Source organism: Acomys minous, assembly GCF_964271855.1.
Source record: "Acomys minous genome assembly, chromosome: 1".
In the NCBI taxonomy this organism is placed as follows: Eukaryota; Metazoa; Chordata; class Mammalia; order Rodentia; family Muridae; genus Acomys; species Acomys minous.
In genome coordinates this window covers 17,794,053-17,816,599 of record NC_140483.1, presented here as the reverse complement: position 1 = coordinate 17,816,599, position 22,547 = coordinate 17,794,053, and the positions used below count along the sequence as shown (strand labels likewise).

At 35.0% G+C, this 22,547-nt stretch overlaps 1 protein-coding gene across 16 annotated transcripts in view; it reads right to left on the bottom strand.

Moving 5' to 3' along the window:
* Positions 1-567: 567 nt before the first annotated feature.
* The window catches only part of CEP170 (centrosomal protein 170), a 92,884-nt gene continuing 70,904 nt past the window's right edge, over positions 568-22,547 (bottom strand). For 7 of the 16 annotated variants that reach the window (XM_084756986.1, XM_084756977.1, XM_084756992.1 and 4 more), the window contains 7 exons: positions 21,595-21,829; positions 15,171-15,348; positions 12,507-12,677; positions 10,089-10,177; positions 4,512-4,605; positions 3,809-3,860; positions 568-2,910 (listed from right to left, as the gene is read on the bottom strand). In XM_084756986.1, the coding sequence (XP_084613112.1) occupies positions 2,612-2,910; positions 3,809-3,860; positions 4,512-4,605; positions 10,089-10,177; positions 12,507-12,677; positions 15,171-15,348; positions 21,595-21,829 (1,118 nt within the window). In that variant the 3' untranslated portion in view covers positions 568-2,611. Of the gene's footprint in view, positions 2,911-3,808; positions 3,861-4,511; positions 4,606-10,088; positions 10,178-12,506; positions 12,678-13,022; positions 13,098-15,170; positions 15,349-21,594; positions 21,830-22,547 lie in introns of those variants that run through there. The other 9 variants (XM_084756987.1, XM_084756991.1, XM_084756979.1 and 6 more) reach the window with 5 other exon arrangements.

Genomic DNA, 22,547 nt, shown 5'->3' with positions numbered 1-22,547 from the left:
GTGGGTGAACAGTAAAGGGGCAGAAGAGCAAACATACAGTGGGATGAAATGCCCAGGATACTCCAGAGTCTTGTAGGAGCCAGTGGAAATCACATGAATACACAGGAACATAAAATAGGGTTAGAATTCAGAAAGCCCCATAATCAAGTTGTGACATTCGTAATACTGATTATTAACAGAGAGACATTCAAGACTCTTGCAGTATAATGAGAAAGGAAAAAAGTCTAAATTGATAGTTCTCAAATTGAAGAATAAGATATTTAAACTTCTTTGTTCCCCCATTACACTACTGTCTAAAGCTTTTAGATGATCCAAGGCTGACTACATACAATGTGTGTGTGCAGACTACAAATAACATGTATGTGTGTTATACTAGAGTATTAAGCTATTGTATTACATTTATTATAATTCATTAAGAATAGATTTCTCTTTGGATGACCATATATTCACTGAAACTGGAAGGTTCCTTTGCTAAGCACTAGAGAAGGGTATATAAACAGCTGTTTGGTAAGTTGATGAATGTGAGTATATCAGATGGGAGAAGACATGAAATCTGTAACCATTGCATAAAGTTCCAGAAACACTTTATTTAAAAATGGAGTTGTAAATGCATAACAAAATAACAATAAATGTAACAAAAATAAATAAGGAGAATGTATTCATACAAAATAAAAATAACATAGTAAAAGGCCAAATGCTTATAATTGAACAAAACTGTGTAAACAAACAATAATGCAGATATTTTAACACTTGCTTCGACTCCTTATCTTGTACTTCCATGTGGACAGACTCAGTACCAAGCATTACCTGACGGAGGGAACAATGGTGATTATCTTGTGTAACTGTTTCTTGAAATGGATTGACCCTGTTTCAATGTTTTGTTTGCTCTTTCAAAGTATCTCACTTCCCTTTTACATCCTTTGAAACTCTTTTGAAGCTTTACTTCGTGAGAACTGTGAATTTAGCTTAAGAAGGAGACGATTCCTTTTCTTTTTTTTTAATTTAAAGAAAAATATGGGATCCATTATACATCAGACTTACGATTTTACATCTTTACAAAAGGATTTTCCATTTTTATTAACTGATCCAAAAATCACAGGATTTCTTAGATCCTGTTAAGTATACAGGTACCTTTTCCTTAAAACAAATGTAGCACAGGTCATTGCTAAAATATCAAAGACCATATCATAAAAGTTACAATTTATTCTTTATAGACTGAGAGGCCATTGGAGAAAATCCAGGCCTATTAATAATATTCAAAAGAATCAAGATTCACCCAAATTATAGTGTTCTGGAAACACAAAAATAATTCCTTTATTTAAAAACTTACTGAAATGTGAGCTTACTGGAAAGAAAACAAAACAGTAATGAAAACAAAGCTTAAAGAAGGTACTTTTCACAGGCTTTCTTCTTAGTAGCTATAAGCCCAAAGCCTTAGTCACCGTCTCTGTCTTGCAGGGTCCTTACAAGTGTGTAAGACTGACACAGGGTCACTATGAACCTACAGGGAAACACAGAAGCAATTCAATGACTGGGAGTGGAACTATCAACTACTCTCACAACTACTGCTTCTCCACATCTCCTAATGAAGAAAAATTAATCTCATGATCATTTCAGGGGAATTCCCCCTCCCCCAACTGCCACATACAAACCTGTAACACAGGACAAATATACATGTTCTTAATTTTAAAAAATATACTCCACCTACCCTATCTGTCAAGTTTAACCTTTCTAGTTGTCATTTAATCTAAAAGGAGAGACGGAATCTTCTTTCCTAGAGAAACAAAACAAAATAAAAAAGAATGAAAAAGAAAGAAAGAAAGGAAGAAAGAATGAAAGGAAGGAAGGAAAAAAGTGCCAAATGAGCTTTTTTTTGAAGAGTGGAGTAAAACACTGTGGGGTTAAAACAAATACAGTATTGTCAACTTCCTATGTACAAAAGTCAGTCCTTAACGATATATAGATATGTCCATCTATCACTCCCAGGAAATCTTAGTGCAAACATAACAGTTAATTTCCGTAAACCCCAAGACAAGTTACTTAGCAACAGTTATAAATGACACTATGTTGGAAAGTCCTAGGATGCAGGACGACTGCTGTGGAGGGTCGCTTCACTCTACAGAGCAGACTGCCACTGGGCCAGGGACAGTGAGTGGTAACAGAAACCCTACTGTTAAGAAGCAGGTGACTGGTTTAACAATCTGTACAGCTGACGAGGAAGTGCACCTCAGGGAGTAGCTTGGCACAGAAGACACAGGGGCTCAGAAATATTAGATATTTTAGTTTGTTTGTAGGACATAGCATGGTTTAAAACAAAAGGAACTACAAAGGGAAAGAATGCAACGATATGGTTCAATCTTAAAATCACTAAGCTGCAAAAGGCAAAGCCAGCACAAGCTGTCTTTTGCTAAGTGTGCTTCAAGTGGTTGTCTGAGTGGTTTGAAAAGACTGGTATGACACATTAGAGGCAAAAATAAATAAATCAATCAAGAAGACAAATATAACAAGGTTGTTGCTGACCAAGCTCTCTTGTTTTGTACATCAACATCATGCTGCTTCCAATATCCCTAGTCACTCCACAGGTAACAACGTCTCTAATAACAAGGGAACATCACTCATGTACTGCACCGTCTTCCTCTTCCCCGTCAGGATTGAACCTATTGAAATGGATACTGAAATCAGCCTCAGTTTCAGCATTTTCAAACTCAGTGGAGGCTGCTGCAGCAGCAGCAGCTGCAGAGTGCAGAGCCCTAGTTTCTGGTGGGCAAAGTGCTGGTGTCTGACTAGGGCTGCTGTGGTTATTAACAGGACTGGACTTCTGTTTTGGTGGAGATGGCAGGATGGCATTGGGAAATCCCATGTTGTTAAGAGCTTCCAAAGTTCCATCTGGGTCAATCATGGCATTAATCACTGAAAGAAATTAAAAAAAAAAAATATCCGTTTTAAGTAAGATGTGGATATGAGTATTGCTTATCTAAGACAGACTTTAGCTAGCCCTCTACTACTATAGTTTGCTTAATATATATTTAATTTATACTATACTTAATAACCAGTGGTTAGTCTACATTGTAGATTTACACAGACATGAGTGCTTCTCCTAGATTCCTGCAGATCCTATAGACATTTTCGGAGACTGAACAGATCAGTACTTAGAAGGGTAAAAGCAAGAGAGCTCTGAAACTTGCTTTTACAATCATAGAGGGGTGCTAAAAATACTGGTTATATTCTTAACACCCAGATTTTATCAAATATAAACACCAACATGTGTTCAGAATCCTTCCCCCTTTTTTGCCAGGTATGGTGGCACCAGGAGTGGAGGGAGGAGGACCAAGAGCTCCAGGATTCCCCGGCTACAGAGTGAGTTTGAGACCAGTCTGAATATGACACTATATACCAAAAGTGAAACAGCAGAAGATTTCTTTTAAAAACCTAATTTATAATGTTTTGGTTTTGATACTGGGAGCTCTCTATATATTCACTTTTATGGGGCTAAGAGAGAAGCTAGAGCCTCACACATGCTGGTCAGGCACTCTAGGACTGAGGTACATTTATAGTCCTTTATATAGTTGTAAAACTTCATGAATTAATTGTATCTACTTAACTCTCCACTTTTTGTATATGCACTGATTGTTACAGTTAGCCAAATACTTTTTCAATAATTAAGACTATAATAAGAAATATATTTTTAGAAATAGAAAACACTGAGCTGGTCCCAAACTCAATCATCCTGCCTCTTTCTCCTGAATGCCAGAACACCCTACACTGCCATATCCAGAAGAGCTATTACTTAATTTAGTAGTGAATTTACCTTGCAACTGCTTTTCAACCCTTTTCAGCTCCTGTAAAATAGAAGAAATCTCCTGCAGGGAAAGCAATACCCCAAATTAGTTCAGGGAAACATCCTCAGGTTATGCATGATGCATTCCACTTTCTCTGTGGTGTTACGAGTAGTTACATCAAAGGACACCCAACAAGCAAGACCCAACTTAGAATCTTTAATAATGAAACTGAGTAATGTTTCAACAACAATGATAATAAAATTTCAAGGATGGTTTTTAAGTATCTGTTCTGACCAACTTTGCAACATTTTAACAATATGCCTGTGAGGGTTTTTTTGGAAAAATAAAGTTGAAACATCAATATAGGAGAACAATCTGATAAAAGTATGCTTTTAACAAGACAAATACTATATTAAATAAATGGAAATTGTATGTTAATTTAATGTTTAGGTTCTAAATTTAAAGCTGCTTCCTTATAAAGTATCATTTTTTAATAAGGTATAATTATTATGTGAACAAGATATACCACAGGGAGAAACACAAGATCCTCCTTAATATTCTTTGTAGCCCTGAAACAATTGACATTTTAAACACATTTGGATGAAATTTACTCAATCTATACATTTATACAGTCTTTTTGACTATAAATTTGCAAATATTCAAAACTATGTCTTTCCCTACAAATGAAGCTATTCCACTGAAACGTTTCAATCTTGAAAAAAACCACCATACCATGCTTGAGGTTTTCACAATAGGGATTTCGCTTTCGGCTCTTAACTTGCTCTCTATGTCATCCCAGTTCCGATCTTTGTCTTTAAATAATATTCTACAGACCAAAAAACACAAGCATTTTAAACTTTGATCGTTCTCTTGATAATACCAAAAACAAGATGTCATTTCAAAACTACATAAAGGGAAGTAAAAGAATTATTGAATAAATTTAGGCTTAATAATTGGCAAATACTACTAACTCAAGCATGTGAAAAACTATTAAAGATGTAACTAACCGGGTAATAATACATGCCTAGAGCTTTTTTACTGTTCATCTTGGTCTTAACTGAAAACTGAATATAATACAAGTGCTGTTACTATGTGTGACTAATGATACAACTGCTTAAGAAAGCCTAGCTTCACCGTGATAGAACATGCAAAGTATAAGTAAAGTGAAATTAGGAAGAAAATACACTTAATTATGTATGCAACTATTAGTTAAAAATCTCTTTAAGCAGGCACTGTAAACATTGTTGATGGATCAAAATATGAGTTTTATATTAAAGATGAAATACTGGAGACTATTTACTGTATTTCTATTAAAAAATCCTAATTCATGTTAGTGTGTTTGCACTTAAGAGTTAAGACGGTATAAAATAACTGTTCCATATGAGAACTAAACTCAAACTTCTCAATTTTGAAAGTACTATATATTTTTTGTCATGCATTTGCAGAATTCTCTTCTCTCCAATCAGTTAAAATCTCTGAGTCACTAGTCAGCAGTTTTAGAAAGATTTAAACACCTTTTTGTTTAAATTCTCTGAGTCCGTCTGAAAATCTAGTTTAACTAAATCCTGTGCATTAACATTATTAACTTTAATTTTTTATAATTTATTCATATTATATCGGGATTGTAACCCCCCTTCCTCATCTCCTCCCATTTCCACCCTTCCTCTTTCTTACTCTCAACTCCCCCAGCCCAGTGCTCTGGGGGAACCTCGCGTCCCACCATCTGACTCTCGCCTATCAGGTCTCAATAGAAGTGCCAGCATCTTCTTAATGGTATGTTTTCAAAAGTTATTTAAATGTACAGATAGTCTTCAAATTCAGACTATCTGTAATTTTTCATACTGGGGCTAAGAAGCTTCAGAAGATTCTTCTGAGCTAAGAAATTTCCCCAATAGAAAAGACTGAATCTCAATGCTGGGCACCTACAAGCTTCATCTAATGCCTACACTATGAAGGAATAAGAAGTGTATTGTGCTTTCTAAAAATAATCTTTTTTAGCACCAAGACTCATGGAAAGAAAATAATGAGGACGCCATAAGCTAAGTGAAAACTACAATGGATCTGTACAGTCAAGGAAGTTAAGTGTTTAGAAATGTGTTAAAAATTCAGTGAATTTTGCCAGAAGATAACAAGTTAGTATAATGCACATGACTTCCAAAACTGCTAAAATTTCACTGCTGGTAAAAAGAACACAGAAGAGCTACCCAAGGCTCCTGACTCACTGGGAACAAAGTCCTGTTGGAAGAATAAGACTTATTTTCAGAGATGTAAGGTGTCAAACCAATCACTTTGGCTTTAGGAAATTAACTCCACTCATATATGTGGATGCTAAGGAAGTAGAAAACCATATCAAACACTGTTTAAGACAAAGTTATAATAGTCAAACTTTTTTTTTTTAATTTATAAAGGTTATTTTACAATGGCTATCAGATTATAATTACAGATTTTAAAAAGTAGTTGGGCTGTTTAGCTCCATCATGAAAACAATAGATTTCAAAACTTATTTCATTCCAAATTAGTAAAGCAAAAAATCTTTTCAATGAAGTTCTTGGCTTTGGGAGAAGGAAGTTGTATCTATATAATCTCAGTCCTTAACACAAGTAGTCTGGGATGCAAACAGTAGCTTACCAATTGAAGGCCAATTGTTACAAAGCTAGAGGGCTGGAGGGCAGCAAGAATGCCGAACAGCAGGAACATCCAAACAACTGAAGTAAGCTTATGCCTCGATTCTCACTGGGCATGTGTTTCTAGGCTGCAGCCAAGGCCTGCAGTCACTCCCCGAACCACCATGGCAATTCCTATGCAGTACGTCAGTCTGTATCCTTTACACTGAGTTATTAGAAATCACACATGCTTTTTAATATTTTTTCCACACATGTCCTCTTCTGAATATCTGAGGTAAAAGTGAACCTTCCTTCCATTGCCTTTTACTCTTAACTAGACAGCAATCTGTCATGTATGATCATATCAGTGGTTCATTATATTTGTGCCCCACGCTCGGCCTTCAATGATAAATTTCATAATATAAAGGCATTATTATTTTGTAAAGCTTGTCATAAGCTTTACATATACCAAAACTCAAAGCTCACAAGAAGGCAATTAAAAAGCATTTGAAATTTATGTTATGAAGGCATTTATATAGATCTTTAAAGTTTTCCCCAACTGTCAGTTTTCAACAATAGTAAAATTAATTAGTGGAGTCTCTGAACCTAAGTTCAATGCAGACTCATCCAGATGCTCTGGGTAAGAGTGAACTCAACAGCAAGGGACAGCCAGGCAGTCTGTGACACCACATACCTGGATAAGGGTTAGCTACTAGGGACTGGGGTTTGTATTTCAGTAAGGTAGGGATGAAATTACGTGATAATTCAAGCTTTCTTATCAGTAAGCCACATATGACCATGCAATGTGATTCCTGTGAGTACTCATTTATTACCTATTAAGGGTTTTTTAGAATAAAGTATAAACTCAGTAATAAATATCTGCCTTCTGTACTTAACTGTAACAGGGTCGAAAAGAAGGCTACAAATAACATACAGCCACAAGTCATTCAATCAATGAATAAATTTTGAGATTTTAAAAGCCCCACACTCACTCCTTGGTGATAGTCTGGCAGTGAAATGTAGGGCCTTTTTAACTCCTATATGACTATCCTTTTATTTAATAGTCTGTTGGTTAAAATTTCCATCTTCAATTTTAGTGGAATTAATAACAGCAGCAGTTTTCCTGCCAAACTGAATTATTTGACTCAAGACAGTCATAACTTCCTTCTGTGGTTATTCATTAGCAAGGCATGTGACCAAGGTCTAGATATTTGTTAATTTATGTGTAATAGTGAATTAGGTACATCAATTTGCCTGCAAATTTCAAGATTTCCTTGATAGCTGTATTCCACTGTGTAAATGCAGGACAGCTTCTTTATCCATTCTTTGGCTGAGGGACATCTAGGCTGATTCCAGATTCTGGCTATTATGAATAAAGCTGCTATGATCATAGTTGAGCAAATGTCCTTGTTGTGTGGTGAAACATCTTTCGGGCATATTCCCAGGAGTGGTGTGGCTGGGTCCTGAGGTAGCTGAAGACCAGGTAGCTTATTTTTACAATGAAGCCTAGTTGTTTAGGGGTTAAAATGTTTTTAGATAAAAAGAAAAAAGAAAAAAATACGTTTTTAGGTCTGGATAGGTGTTTTATGTTGACAATGACAATATGTGATGGAGATTGATTTACATTCAAAATTTCAGAGGCACCAAGATAGGAAGATGTCTTCTTCAAGGCTGTCAAATACAAATAGTCAAAACACTAAGAATGTAGCATTTATATAGTTCCTGATTGTGTCATGGTTCTTCTTGCTATAGGTAGTCTATTATGTATGTGTAATAATATAAATGTATATGTAAAAAATAAAGTGTTTAATTAATAAAAAAGAAGTCTGAAAAAAAAAACAATTAGTTAGGCTTACTTTTTCCTACTAATTTTAAATGAGCTCTACACCAGGGAACCAGTGTACCTGCTTGTGGGCACAAATTGGCTAGAGAGTGTATCACAGTGGGTAGAGGAACTGGTGAGTAGCTCTCTTGCTTGCAAAAGAAATGAGATCAGTAAACATAGGTCTGATATGATCACAGGGTAATAAACCTCATGTAAAACAGTGTCAGAACACTAATCACATCAATTCTAAGTATGAGTGAAATACATACAATGGATTAATAGATAAGATCAGACTTCATAAAATGCAGTATTTATAAGTAAAATTATTCTAAAGTTAACTGTGAATCTTATCTTTTAAATATTAATTCAGTTCCAACTTAATTCACTGGAATTAGTATGATTTTGTAATTTTCATCTTCTTTATCTAATTAGCACTTCTAATAATAAAAAAGGGGATATATTGAGTTTTGGTGGGAATAGCAATTGTGAGTAGTAAAGTACATATTCAAGTGAAGTAAATAAAACTCAGACACGTTTTGTGAAAGAGCTTAAACCCAAGCTGACTCATTCAGGTAAACAAACTGCCATGCATGCCTTTTTCTGCTGAAGTCTAATATATCTGTGTTCTTCATAACTACTTGTTAATAAATATGCAATTACTATTCTACGAAAAATTAAGTTTATTTGAATTTTAGGGATGTATGAGAACAGAGAAATTATCTTGAAAAAAAACTAATGCATAGTACATAAGGGTACTCATTAGAATTAAAAAAAAACTGTTTACAGGTACTCAATAAACAGAGCACAATAAACAGGTACTCAATAAACAGAGCCTGTAATCTCAGGGCTCAGGGAAGCAGAGGCAGGCAGATCTCTGTGAGTTTGCGGCTAGCCTGGTCTACAAAGAGAGTCTAGGACAGCCAATGCCACACAGAGAAAGCCTTTCTGGAAACAAATAAACAAACAAACAAAACCCCAAAAAGCCAAATGTTCAATTCCTTAAGGTAGCATACTTCATATTCCATTCAAATATTAAGGATCTATCAATATATTTAACCAATACTTTCGAAAAAGTAAAGATACTAAGTAAAAAAAAAAAAAAAAAAAAAAAAAGAAGCCCAAAATGAAGAGCAAGTGATCATGATTACATCTGTTGAGACTTGAAAACCAAACTTAAAAGGGAAAAAATCATATACACATGGCAAATACTATATGTGTAAGTATATCTTAAATATTTGCTCATATACTGTTAACAACTACTAAAACTAGAGAGAAAAACAAACAGTGCAGATCACACTATGTTTTAAATAAGAATTTTCAAGAACTACATTTACTTGTTTGTTTACTTATTTACTTATGCTTAGTGTTGGGGATCAAATCCCAGGCCTCACAGATAACAGGCAAGCAGCCTACTATTCAACTATCACGGGCTCTGGGGTCCATCACCAGCCCCAGTCGCTACTTTTCTTATTTTATTAGTAAGAATGTGGGCTACAGCTGAACAGTTACATAGCATTTCACTCACTACGGTTGCTGCTCACAGATGTCCTGATCTTAGGAGCTCAGACCTGCCTACCCATGCAGTAGACGCTGGAGTCCACTTTGAGCAAAGGAAACCAAGAATCTGTTAAATTTAAAGTATTTACTATTATTATGTGAAAAAGCAAATGGTTTCAGTTACTAATAACTGAAAGTGTTAATTCTCAGTTACGAATGAGCTCACAGCCAGGGACATTTGTTGAGCCCAGACTAATCCTTATATTGCAAAGTAATTGGAAGCCGCAGAGTAAGGCTCCATTTCAGTGCCTTTACTAGCTCCTCATAGCTGTGTCAACAGGTCTGAGGGAAACAGAAAATAGTGAGTAGAGAAACATAAAGTACCTAATTTTCCCAGCTGTTTTATCAATAGATTGTCTTATCTTCCTAGAGAACTGAAAGACTGATGACAGCAACAGATTATCTCCCATGACCTGAAACAGAGAAAAAGGTATATTGGCATATATTTACTGAATAAGCACTAAGAATACTAGTGTAATTCACTATACTAATACCATTTATGTTAATTTTAATTTAAAATAAATAAAGTGATATAATTAGAATAATTATATTGAGAAAGAAGAAACATCAACAAAGGGCTCCTTTGTTAAATAACTAAATAACTTGTCAAAGGTCCCTATTTTTTGTTCATCCCATCTAAAAAAACAACCCATTTTATCCTCTTTAATCACTACCATGGCTCTGCCTCTCATATTTGAAATTTATATTATTATAAAAAGGATAACATAAGTAGAGTACTATGTTACTTGCTTATTTACTAAATAATATGAATATAAAGATGAGAAAAAACATAACTAGGAGCCTTCAGAGACTACTGAGGAAGATGAATTTTAAAGAACTTACTCAAAGCAGTAAAATTTCATAACAGGGGTTGGTACTGAGAACTAGGGACCACAGCTTCCGTACAATGCCACAGAGAGAGGCTGGACTGGGAGAGTGTAATGTGATCTCTGGCACACTAAGCTCTGCCATTGGAGAGAAGACAGCACAGATGGTGCGAGGGTAAGGGGCATGTAGCTTGACTGCTGTGCTCACGATGGCGGCAAGCTAGGATAGGCCCAGTCACAACAGACAAAGCTTGTGTAGGAGAGAAGAAGGACTCGACTTGAGTCTACATGTGGCTCCCAAAGTGGCACTGTATTGTCAGAAACTACATGCAGATTCTGTAATAATAACCCAGAAAGATAAGATTTTGGATAACAAAATGCTTTTTAAAAGCAACAGAATGTAGTATAAAAATATAACACAGAGATGCTACGAAACTCTGTGTGAGAGAACAGGCAAATCGCTCTAGATTTTGTGATGCAGTGTGGTAAAACAGTGAAGGGAGTTAATGAGTGTGACTCCAAAGTCCTTATAATGACACAGATTTGGATTCACTGAGGAGAGGCAAGGTTAGTAAGCAGATGTGGAAAGCCACAAGAAGACAAGAAGTGGGTAAGTAGGAATTATGGGATTGGTGGGCCCTGAGGAAACATGAAATAAAAGTGGAAAAATATGGGCCTGGAGAGATGGCTCACAGGTTAGGAACACTGACTGCTGTTCCAGAGGCCCTGAGTTCAATTCCCAATAACCGTATAGTGGCTCACAACCATCTATAAGGTGACCTGATGCCCTCTTTGGGCCTGCAGGTATATGTGCAGGCAGAACACTGTATGCACAATAAACAAACAAACCAACAAACCAGGGAGGTTAAAAAAATAGAAAATATATATTACATAGAAGAAAGGGTATATCATTTTATGGAAAACAATAACACAAAGAGCAAGATTTCTCTCTTTTTTACTCCAAAAATTATAGCCACAATGTGTTACATTTCTGGTATTAGCTTTGCATGACTTCACTAAAAATATAAATTTCTTCCTCACAATTGTATTACCTTTGGAGGAATTCATCACCTCATACCTGAAGGATACATAATGAACCCGGGTAAAAATAAGAGAATGGGTCCTTCTGTTGATACCCACACCAAATTCAGCACTATTAGGACAACAACAGAGCATGTTGTAAGTTTCTGCAGGACTGGGAGTGCAACTCTGTAGCTTTCTCACTTGGAAAATCATCTGTTCAGATTATTAAAAACACATGGTAGTGCTCACGGTGGAGCAGATCTACAGAACAGAACTTGTGAGCTGGGGCAGGAGGGTGTGTAGCTGAAGACTAACCATAGCTGCATGGTACTTAAGGCTAGCCTGGGCTACATAAGACCACGTCTCCCTTTTTTTTTTCTTGTGAGATATGGTTTCTCTGTGTAGAAACCATACACAGAGTTGGGTCATCTTTCTGGTTCCATATTATTTTTTAAGGATTAATTTAATAGTTTTTTTTTTTTAATACATGCTGGCTTTTAGGTTAACTTAGAATCAATCTTAACTTGTGTGTGTGTGTGTGTGTGTGTATATACATACACACACACACACACACACACACACACACACACACACACATATATTGTTTGTTTTGGTTTTCAAGACAGGGTTTCTCTGTGTAGCCTTGGCTGTCCTGGACTCACTTTGTAGACCAGGCTGGCCTCGAATTCACAGAGATCCGCCTGCCTCTGCCTCCCAAGTGCTGGGATTAAAGGCATGAGCCACCATGCCCAGACTTGTATATATATTATAGTTTAGCTTGTACAATATAATAATGAATCTGGCACTCGTAAAGTAACTAGGGCCTACTATCACCTAATATGGCACAGTAGAGATGCCTCCGCTATATGCTAAAAGTTTGCACTTTACTTACTTCATCCCTACTCCAGGTTCTCCGTCTTGTAATCGTTAAGTGATCAGGATGCTCTGCTGGCTGAGATCTTGAATCAACAGACCGACCATTGTTTCCTTCTGGTGTTTTAGAATGAACTAATGGAGGTATCTTTCGGAAGTTCAGACTTTCATCAAAAACACGATCAACCAACTAGTAGGACAAAAGCAAACCCTTATGAGAACAGAATAGTGAAAATTACAGAAATACTGGCACTATAATTTTTATGATTAGAGAGAAGTTATTTCATTCTGAAGTATTAACAGAAGCATGAAACCTCAATAAACCAATTACTTTTTAAATAAGCATGCCAAATAGGCTTCTTCTATAAAAATAAGATACATATCTATACTAATCTTCTTTTCAAAATCAAAAATATTTAACTATGCTAAATTTAATTCTTTCATGATTAAGATGTTCTTCAAAGGAAAAATAAAGACAAAAAAACCCTGAACCCTGTAGGTGGACAATGAGTTCATTTTACTCACATTGCCTTACCAGTATAAAATCATGTTTCTTTTTCTTTTAGTTTTCTATCTTGTTTTTTCCTCCCCAAATCCAGGTGCCAAATTTCTTCACAAGATACATAAGTGACAAATTCCAATTAAATTTACAAAAGGAAACAAAAATTAATCCATATAATAAATATTTTGGTCTTAGTCAAGCTTGTAACAATGATAGAGAACAAACATCTTCCTACAGTAAACTAATGTCCTGCCACCGACAGTGCAGACTCTGGACGTGCAACACCAAGTAACGGGTTTACCGACGGAAGAACAACTAGTGTAACATTCTGAAATAAAACAAAAGCGGATGGAAATCTATTCCATGAAATGTTTCAGTAATTCTGCTGGGTCTCAGTGAATGAATAACCATGTTAGGTAAAATTTGGTTAGAAAGCTGAGAAAATAATATTATTTCAGTGTACCAGAGACTTGTGTGTATCTTGCCGCCATGAAGATCCTCTTGCTTTTTCTTTTTTAACCAAGAAAGATGATTTTATATACATTTACAATTGATCAGTGTGGTAACAAAACTCTACACAGATTAATGAAATAATATTTATTAAATTAGAAAACACACAAACAAAAAATAAACAAGAAGTGACCATTAAGGAGCTTTATAAGGAAAGAATGTGACAAAAAAGCAACTGAAGGAAAGAGTATCAGCACAGTTTACCAGAGTCAAATGTCCAAAAGGCTAGACATTTTTGGTTACTATTTAGAATTTAATAAAATAAAGAAGTGGAGTTATCAGTATGAGGGGCTGAAGCGTTTTTTTCTGTAAAGTGGCAGATAGCAAATGTTCTTGTCTTTGCAACTGCACGGTATGTCTGAGAACCCAGTTCTGCACTGCAACACAGAAACAGCCATAGACAACAGTTAAGCTAGCGAGAACGGCTATACTGTAATACAACTTTACAGATACTGAAATGTGAATTTAAAATGATTTTTATGTTGTAAGTCACTATTCTTTCCACACTTTTAATCATTTAAAACATAAAATCTATTTCTAGATTTAGGCCTTATAAAGACACACTTGTTCCTTTAAAAGGCTAATCTTTAGTTTATACTTCGGCTCAAGATAAAGAAAGCTAATGTGGCTAGAGCGTATAGTCAACCTGCCTTATCTAGGGATTCGACTAAGTATTGAAAATATTTTTTAAATGCTACAGACGTCCTGTACTCCCCTCAATACACTGTCTTCAATCAGCACTTTCCATGGTGCTATTTCAATTGACCTTTGTGTGTGTGTAAAAATTCTCCCTTTACCCCCGATTTCTAGAGCTATATGGACTTCTTTCTTGTCACTATTCTCTACACAACCCAGCCTCACCACGTCCACATTATAATAGGTATTATGAATCATCCAGAGCTCATCTCTTGTACAGAGGAAGGATGACCACAGCCTACACGCAAACTCTGCCATTTTGTCTAAGAGACTGGGATATTCTCAGATTTTGATGTGTGACTTGGAATTACTCTCCATTGATTAATGGAGGGACAAGGGACGACCGTATCATTCATTTTAAGTTAAAGGTACTTTGTGGAGCAATGTTACACAAGCACAGTCTCCTGGAGCTATACTGTTAGAAGCCATGGTTTTGGATGGGCAATAACTACAAATACTAACTTATATTCCAGAGTTTGTAGAAAACATCTGTAATATGTGTACATATGAGAGATAGTATCTGTATAATATGTTTCAGTTTTGAAAAACAATATGATGTATAAATGACAACAGAACTGCTATTCTAAAAAGGTGCAGAATTTTTCTCTTTCTTTGCTATTAACTTAGTAGTGACCATTTCTTTTAATTGGAGGATTTTCAATGTCAAAACTCACTGTAGGCTTATATAGTCATCTGTGAAATTCAATTTGCTTTCTAAATAATATTTACATTCACATTTCAAGTAAGGTTATAGACCAGGAATCAACAGGCAAAGTGCTTACAGAGAATAATTTTCCTTTTTTTTTTTTGTTAATAGTAGACCAAATATTAGCCTTTTAGTCTTTACTGTTACAAAAATAAATTTGTTAAAGCAAAGTTGGAAAATGCAGAGCTGCATGCAGACAGGGAGGGTGGACATAATTAAATGAACTAAGCAAAAGGCTAAAAGCAAATGAAATTAAGAAAAGAAAGAACCTTATGCATTTCTCCATGAAGATCTCCTACCTCTTCTCTAGTGTCTATGGCAGAGCCAGGGGTGGTGGCAGCAGTGCTTACTGTGGTACTAGGGGCAGTGCCTGAGGAAGTCACTGAATCTATCTCTCCTGCTACATCGTTGATCTCCCGAGCAATGAGAGCAAGATCTTGGCTGATCCTGGTAACAATTTTAGAAAAGAAATTTAATTCCCTTTAAATTAAGAGCTATAGAAACAATCAATCTCGACAGTCAGGTAACTTGTATGTCTATTTACAGATTTCTATCCCAAACTTAAGGTTCTCTGGAGTGCTCTTTACGATCTTAGTACTAAACAAACAAACAAAAGAAAAAATCATTTAACTTCAAATAGTAACATTAATGAAGTTCCAAATAATCTATAAGATAACATCTTATAAAATATATTTTGAATACCCTAAAACACACAGGTAATCTTAATGACTGGCATTGACATGACACGAAGATCTTAAACTTGGAAATGACAGAATTCATGGATAATAAGAAGCAAAGAAATTATTTTCACTACCTAACTGATACTTAGCGTTTCAACTGTAAATACAAGCAATGCACTACAGTGGAATTAACAAGACTAGGGAATTTTGTCGCCAACAGAAATCACACTATAGTTGTTTATAGCTATCTCAAAATATCATTTCTAGTGATTGTTTTTGAAATTTATACAGCCATTAAAACCCGAACCAGTGACATTTATTAAATAAAGAACCATTGGCTACTATAGTGCAAAATATTTTGCTAACTGTATTTCAGCATTATTGAAAGTCTTTGCAAATCTAAGTATTTATGTTCATGCAATTGTAAACAGTGAGCGTCACTGAAGAGGCCTCGGGTACCAAGAAGTCATGAACTGAAGCACTGTTCTATGCTATGCACAGTACTCCCTACTCTGCATCCTGTCATCTGAGGGCCACAATGCTTTTCTGAAGCAGGGCTTGGCTGATTTTGTTAATAAGGAGACATTACTGGGAAAGTGTAGAGACCTGTCTATGACTGTACAGCTTGGAAGGACCAGACCTCACTTTGTTTCTCAAGTCCATGAAGCTCTGTGTTCATTCACACAGGCTCATGAAATAACTGTGGCTTTTTGTTGTTGTTTTGTTTGTTTGTTTGTTTTTTCAGATATGGTCCTCCTACATGTACTTGGCTCAGCAATCCCCCTGCCCCTGCCTCCTGAGTACTGGGATAACATGTATGTGCCACAACACCTGGCTTACCAGAAGGAGACTTGTGCATGCCAGGCAAGCACCCTACCTGTCACATCACCAAGTCAGTCCTGGTTAGCATTAAAAAATTCTTTAAGAAAGAAAAGTAAACAGAACTTTGCCTTTGATATATTCCCATCCATGTTAAAGATTTCAATTCTTAGAATTTTTTCACATTATACATTTGTTGGACATAAAACTCAATTTGGCTTCTGCTATAGAGAATGATCTAGAATGACAGAATATATTTGAAACACAGGTGAAAGCTCAAATAACTTTCAAAGTACAAAGAAACTTTTTAAAAAAGTTATATAAAATGTGGGATTATACTTTCTTGTCTGTCCTCTGTCTCCTGTCTCTGTTTCTTATTGCCTGCCCTTTGTCCCTCTGGGGAAAATACATCTCCTTTGTGCAGAGAACTTGGTTTTGGGGTGTCTTGAGCAGATACCTATCCTTTCACATATGAAACATACAAATTTTCTGTTTAGAATTGAGTTTCTTTCCAAAGATACCTCACTGTGTACGCAACAATTTTCTAAAAACCCAATCCACAAGCACTTCTCTTTACTACTATTTTGAGTAAGAGATGCCCAGTCTGTGTTATAAATTCTTTCCTGACATCAATGAACTAGGCTGAGAAACAGAGTAACAAGGGCTTGACGTAATTAAAAAAAAATCAGTTTACTTTTTAAAATCTATTTTTTTGCAGATATTTATATAATGAAATGTGGTATTTATTGAAAGTAGTAAGAATGTAAAGAAAATAATTTATCTCACATGTTACATAGTAAAAATTGTGTAAAACAAGAGATTCTTAATGTATATATAATATATAGGGTCCAAGCAACAAGCTCCCAGGAAATATTCCTTTTATTTTCTGTTATGTTCTGTACATGCCTGCTATATCTTGGAAAGGCAATTTCTGTCTTAATATTGATTCAATGATAACAACCTATTACTAAAAATGTAAGCAGCTGGTCAGGTGCGGTGGCACATACCTGTAATATATGCACTTGAGAAGTGAAAGAATGAAAATCATGACTTCAAGGTCATCCTCAGCTTAAGCTTGAGGCCAGCCTGGACTACATGAGCCCCTATCTCAAAAACATAGACACCGGCCCTCTGCATTTATTACAAGAACCACAAGAAAAATTGAAAGAAAAAAATATAGATGACAGGAAAATCATGAGGCAAAAATTCCAAACAGAAATAAGACACTTACTCAACTAGAACTTTCAACTTAATATATGAAGTTTCTCAACTGCATCTATTGGATTAGAATCCAATATTATAAGCCAGCATATTTCTTTACATGCAGTGCTGTGCTCTGCTTTTAAACTCTCAGCCTATAATCTTTGCTCATTTTTTTCACTTTCTACCCCCTTCAAATCTGCTAGAAGAAATCCCAAAATAGTACATTTTATTTGGGGGTATATAAAATAATGCTTTTTTAGCAAATATAAAAACATTTATACTTGTCAATTTTAAAACTTAATATACAATCCACATTTAATTCCATTTTATTTATTACAAAATTAAAAAAGAAAAAAAATACCAAAGATTCAACATATAGATCAATTATGACGATCCAGAGCACTGCTAGTCCTTCTACCTCAAGTGACAGAAGCGCAAATCAAATTTCATGTACTTTGTAGAGGAGAAATTATCTGTTTAAAAATTAAAACAAGCTCAAAAATGTACTTTGGATCAGAAAGTTTATGATTTTCACACATGTGCTTAGTAATGACACTTTTCTTATTCAATAAATTAAAAGTTTTTCTTCTTTACAGACGTATGTTATAAAATACATTATTACAGACTTGCAGGCATAGCAGAAGGTCAAGAAAATACTTTTAAGAATCTTTTTAGTCATAAGAAACCAAGGACAAATAATAAAGTATTTTTATTATAAGAGCAGTATAAAATTATAAAATTATTTGAGTTTGGACTGAAGGTATGAACCTTCACTTGTTAGGATTCTTGATTACAATCGTTCAGCAAAATATTTTGTAAAATGTTAAATACTTAATTGTGGCCTTAAATTCCACCTTTAAGTGGATTCTCGCAAAGCTTACTGGGTTTACAGAAAACCTACGTCCTAAAGAAATTCAATTATCACCATCTTCTCTGTTGTTCTTAAAATCTAACCCAGGTCTGACGCTGAGTCCATCTCTAGACCATTTAATTAGACTGTAACACCATAAGAGCCAGCATATTCAGTTTGTTTACAATCTCTTGTGATACCACTTAGCACCATGGCTTTTAAGTATTGGCTTTGTGAATATCTTCTGTAATTATGATTCTGGCTCCAACTGGCTTCTTATGTTTCAGCACTAAAATATGACTATGCTATCTTTATGGAAACACTTAAATATCTTGAGTTAATTTATACAACTTATACAAAGAACATATATATATGAATATACATATATATGAATATGATACAAAGTATCACTCTAGAGGTGTACATAAAAAGAATAATATCTTTGCAAATCATAGAGCTGAGATAAATTATTATACTGGCTTTACTTTTAAATGTTTTAATGTAGTATCTATAATGAACTGGTTTTCTCTTAATATTTTTTAACTGAAATTTTCTTTTCAAAGTGTAATTAAATGATACAATGCATATGTAATAATGGATTTAAAACGCTATAATACTGCTAAGTTCTTTGTGATTCATATGTGAACTATATAATTTTCCAGCATAACCTTTTACTTAAAAGTATTTAATCATTTGCAAAGTTAAAACTCTAGCTTTGTGTACCTTAGTATTTATAAAACAATTAAAATCTATTAACTTTCCACCTGACGGAAATTTATCTTTTGCTGTAATAAGGCACACCTATCAGGAGTATCTGTAAGAAAACCATCACTTACAAACCAAAAGATTAAGGATGCTCTATTTTCCTTATACAGTTCATATTCTGGATTAACCTTGTTTTTATTTAAATAAAGGTAAAGAACTATGAATGAAATAGGTCTACATTTAAAAACAGACAAACCTACCAGAGCACAAACTATTTTTGTGATAATGTTTAAAATTACATTTCTCAATGACAAATAACTGAAGTATTCCTCAATAATTACTGAGTTTTGTTTAGGGGACATCAATATTTCATAAAAATATAATCATTTCTCTTATTTAGTTTGATTTAAGGCCTTTGAAGATAATTTTCTCACATAACTCTAACTTTCCACTACTCTTTTAGAGCACTAAAAATCAGCTCCCTCCTCCTCTAGTTTTGTTCTTCCTTCCTTCTCTATTTTTCATGAACAACAACAAACAACAACAACAACAACAACAACCACCCCACAGTTCTCTGGTTTATATTCCTTTTAAAAATTAAAGTCCTCTAGGATAAATACTATTAGTACAGTTCTACTCACAAAATAGAGGTAGCTAGGGATGGAAATTGTTAGAATGGCTTGGGCTTAGAATCTCTTCTAGAATAAACAGAGACAAGAGCAACGCTAATACACCTAACAAATAAAACCAAGGGAAGCAAGGTCTGGAGACATTGTTCTCCTTCTTTTCTGCTAACTCTTTTCTATTTGGATTCATAAAAGGTTTGTCTCCAAAAGTGAAAGGATGCTGGTCTCTAGTCTACGGCAGAGCGAGGAGAAAGACATGTTTTAGTTCTCTTTGGTACATTGTACAGCAAGAGAGGACAACACAAGACTAAACAAGACTTGGCGGGAGCTGTGATCAGAACAGAAAGTCTCTGACAAGCATTTGTGAGCCCATGACTCACAGATTCCTTTTCTGTAGTTAGACCAACTGACTTGAAAACGTTGTTAAGTAGTCTCACTAAAAACCTGATCACAAGCTGAGCAGTGGTGGCATGTGCCCTTAATCCCAGCACTTAAAAGGCAGGAGATTCTCTGAGATTGAGGCCAGCCTGGTCTACAGAGTAAATTTCAGGACAGCCAAGGCTACACAGAGAAACCCTGTCTCAAAAACAAAAACAAACAAACAAACAACATCAGAAAACCAAAACCAAAAAAATCCAAAAAACCTGATGATTGCAGAATTCAACAAAGGGGAAAAAAAAAATCAAATTATGGTAAAAGTTGCTGCTGCTCTATAATCATTGTGGACTATTGTAATACATTGTGGCAAGTATAAAATTTAGTGTCTTGGTATAAAGGCAAAACCAAACAGCATGTACCATAGTAAAAATGTTTAGACAACATAAGCATTCTGCACAAAAATTTAAAAATCTGAGAGTTAAACAAAATCATTAGATTTCAGCTATTATGGCCTCTTTGAGTCTAAAATGTTTAACTGTAGTGTTAGTGATCATATGTGCAATGTGAGCTTTACTTTTTGTATGTATTTCAAGGTTATAATAAACAGTCACTCAATAGTCATAATAATTGTGTTTTAACTAAGGGGCTGAACTAACTGCTCTTAATTAATTTATAAAAATGTAAGCAATACTAGGCAAGGTAGAGCATACTGTAACCCCAACATCTGACGCCGAGAAGGACAATCCCAAATTCGTGGTCAACTCAGCTTAGATTTTTCAGCAAAACTACCAGAAAACCAAACAACAATTTAAAAAGGTAAAAAATATGCCTACTCAAAGTTGCCTTGTAACATTAGGAGCCTATCTGTAACATATTGCTGTAAAGATTTCTCCTTTAGATTATATTAAAAAGAGAATAATCTTTATACTGCCCCAACAAATCTTAACTATGTGTAGTCAAACCACCATTCAAAAGTTACCCTCACCAGCGTCTCTACTAGAAATCCTAGAAAGTGGGGAGAACAAAATAAAAGGATTTTATGATGTGTTCTGCCATATGTCAACAGCATGAACATTAAATAATTTAAAATGAAAACAAAAGGAAAAGTCAGATAGAGAGTAATTCTTTTGATGAAACAGTTAATTAAAACCTAGAGATTTCATTTCTTGAATAATTTGTACAGATGAAGAAGCAAACTTTTGTTATCAACCTGCACTGTTTTTAATTTTTAAAAACATATAATTTTCTTTTATGTGTATGTGGGTTCCTAAGTGTACGCCTGTGCACAGACAGACACAGCAGCCGCCGTGGAGATGAGAAGAGGCAGGGGACCCTCAGGAATTAGACCCAGGCTCTCCTCTGCCCTTTGCCTGCTGAGCTAGCTCTTTCCAGCCCCAGCAACCTGCCGCACTGATAAAGACTGAGGACCAACCTGGCTATCTCTTCGCGATGGGCAGTCCAGTCTCGGATATAGTCTTCCTGCTCTTTAATCCGGTGCTTGAATGAAGAGCTGGCAGGCATTGCTGATCCAGTACTCTGCATGCGAGTGGTTTTCAGGGCTGGAGAAGTACGCAGACGAGTATGTTTAGGGGAATTACGGTTTGATCCAAATTCATCTTCTGAGGTGGAAGCATAATCAGTAGGAAAGCGCCTCCATCTTGAATTTACTAAATTTGTTTAATTATTAAAAAAAGAGTTATTATGTTATCATTTAAAAATATAAAACAAAAATCATGATTTTAAAATCACTACAAGAGTTCACACACAGCACAATTTTCAGGAACTGACACACACACCTCACAAAAGTTTTTAAGTCTACTACTCCTTAAAGATAGAAACATTATACTTTGGTGAACTAAAAACAATGAATAATTAAAAAACAATTAAAAGAACATTTTTTTCATAGTATAGTAAATAAACATTCAGATGAAAAAAGTTCACTAATGATAAACTAAGCAAGCTCTAGTCATAAATGCTTAATGTGGGTGTTTTTCAGTTGCAAATATTTGAGTAGAGACATGGATGCTTTTTAAATGACAGCAGAAACAAAAACACGACAAAAAAAAAAAAAAGGGAAAAGATTTCCTCATGCCACATGGACTTTTAACAGGGAGATGACAAAAACCCTCTTTTCCCAACACACAAATGTGCATAATTCCTGCTACAGAAATTATGCCTTTATGGCAGAAAAAAAAAACATTACCTCTGTCATTCAACATCCTGTTATGCTATGGTTGGAAAAAATCTTTTTACATGGTAAAAACCTACAACAAAGCATCTTCAATACAACTGTGCTGCTTTAACACTGAAAACATATGGTCAAAATAGACAACAGTGTAAAATTTACAGACCATGAAACCACAAAAGCTACTTCTCACAATCACT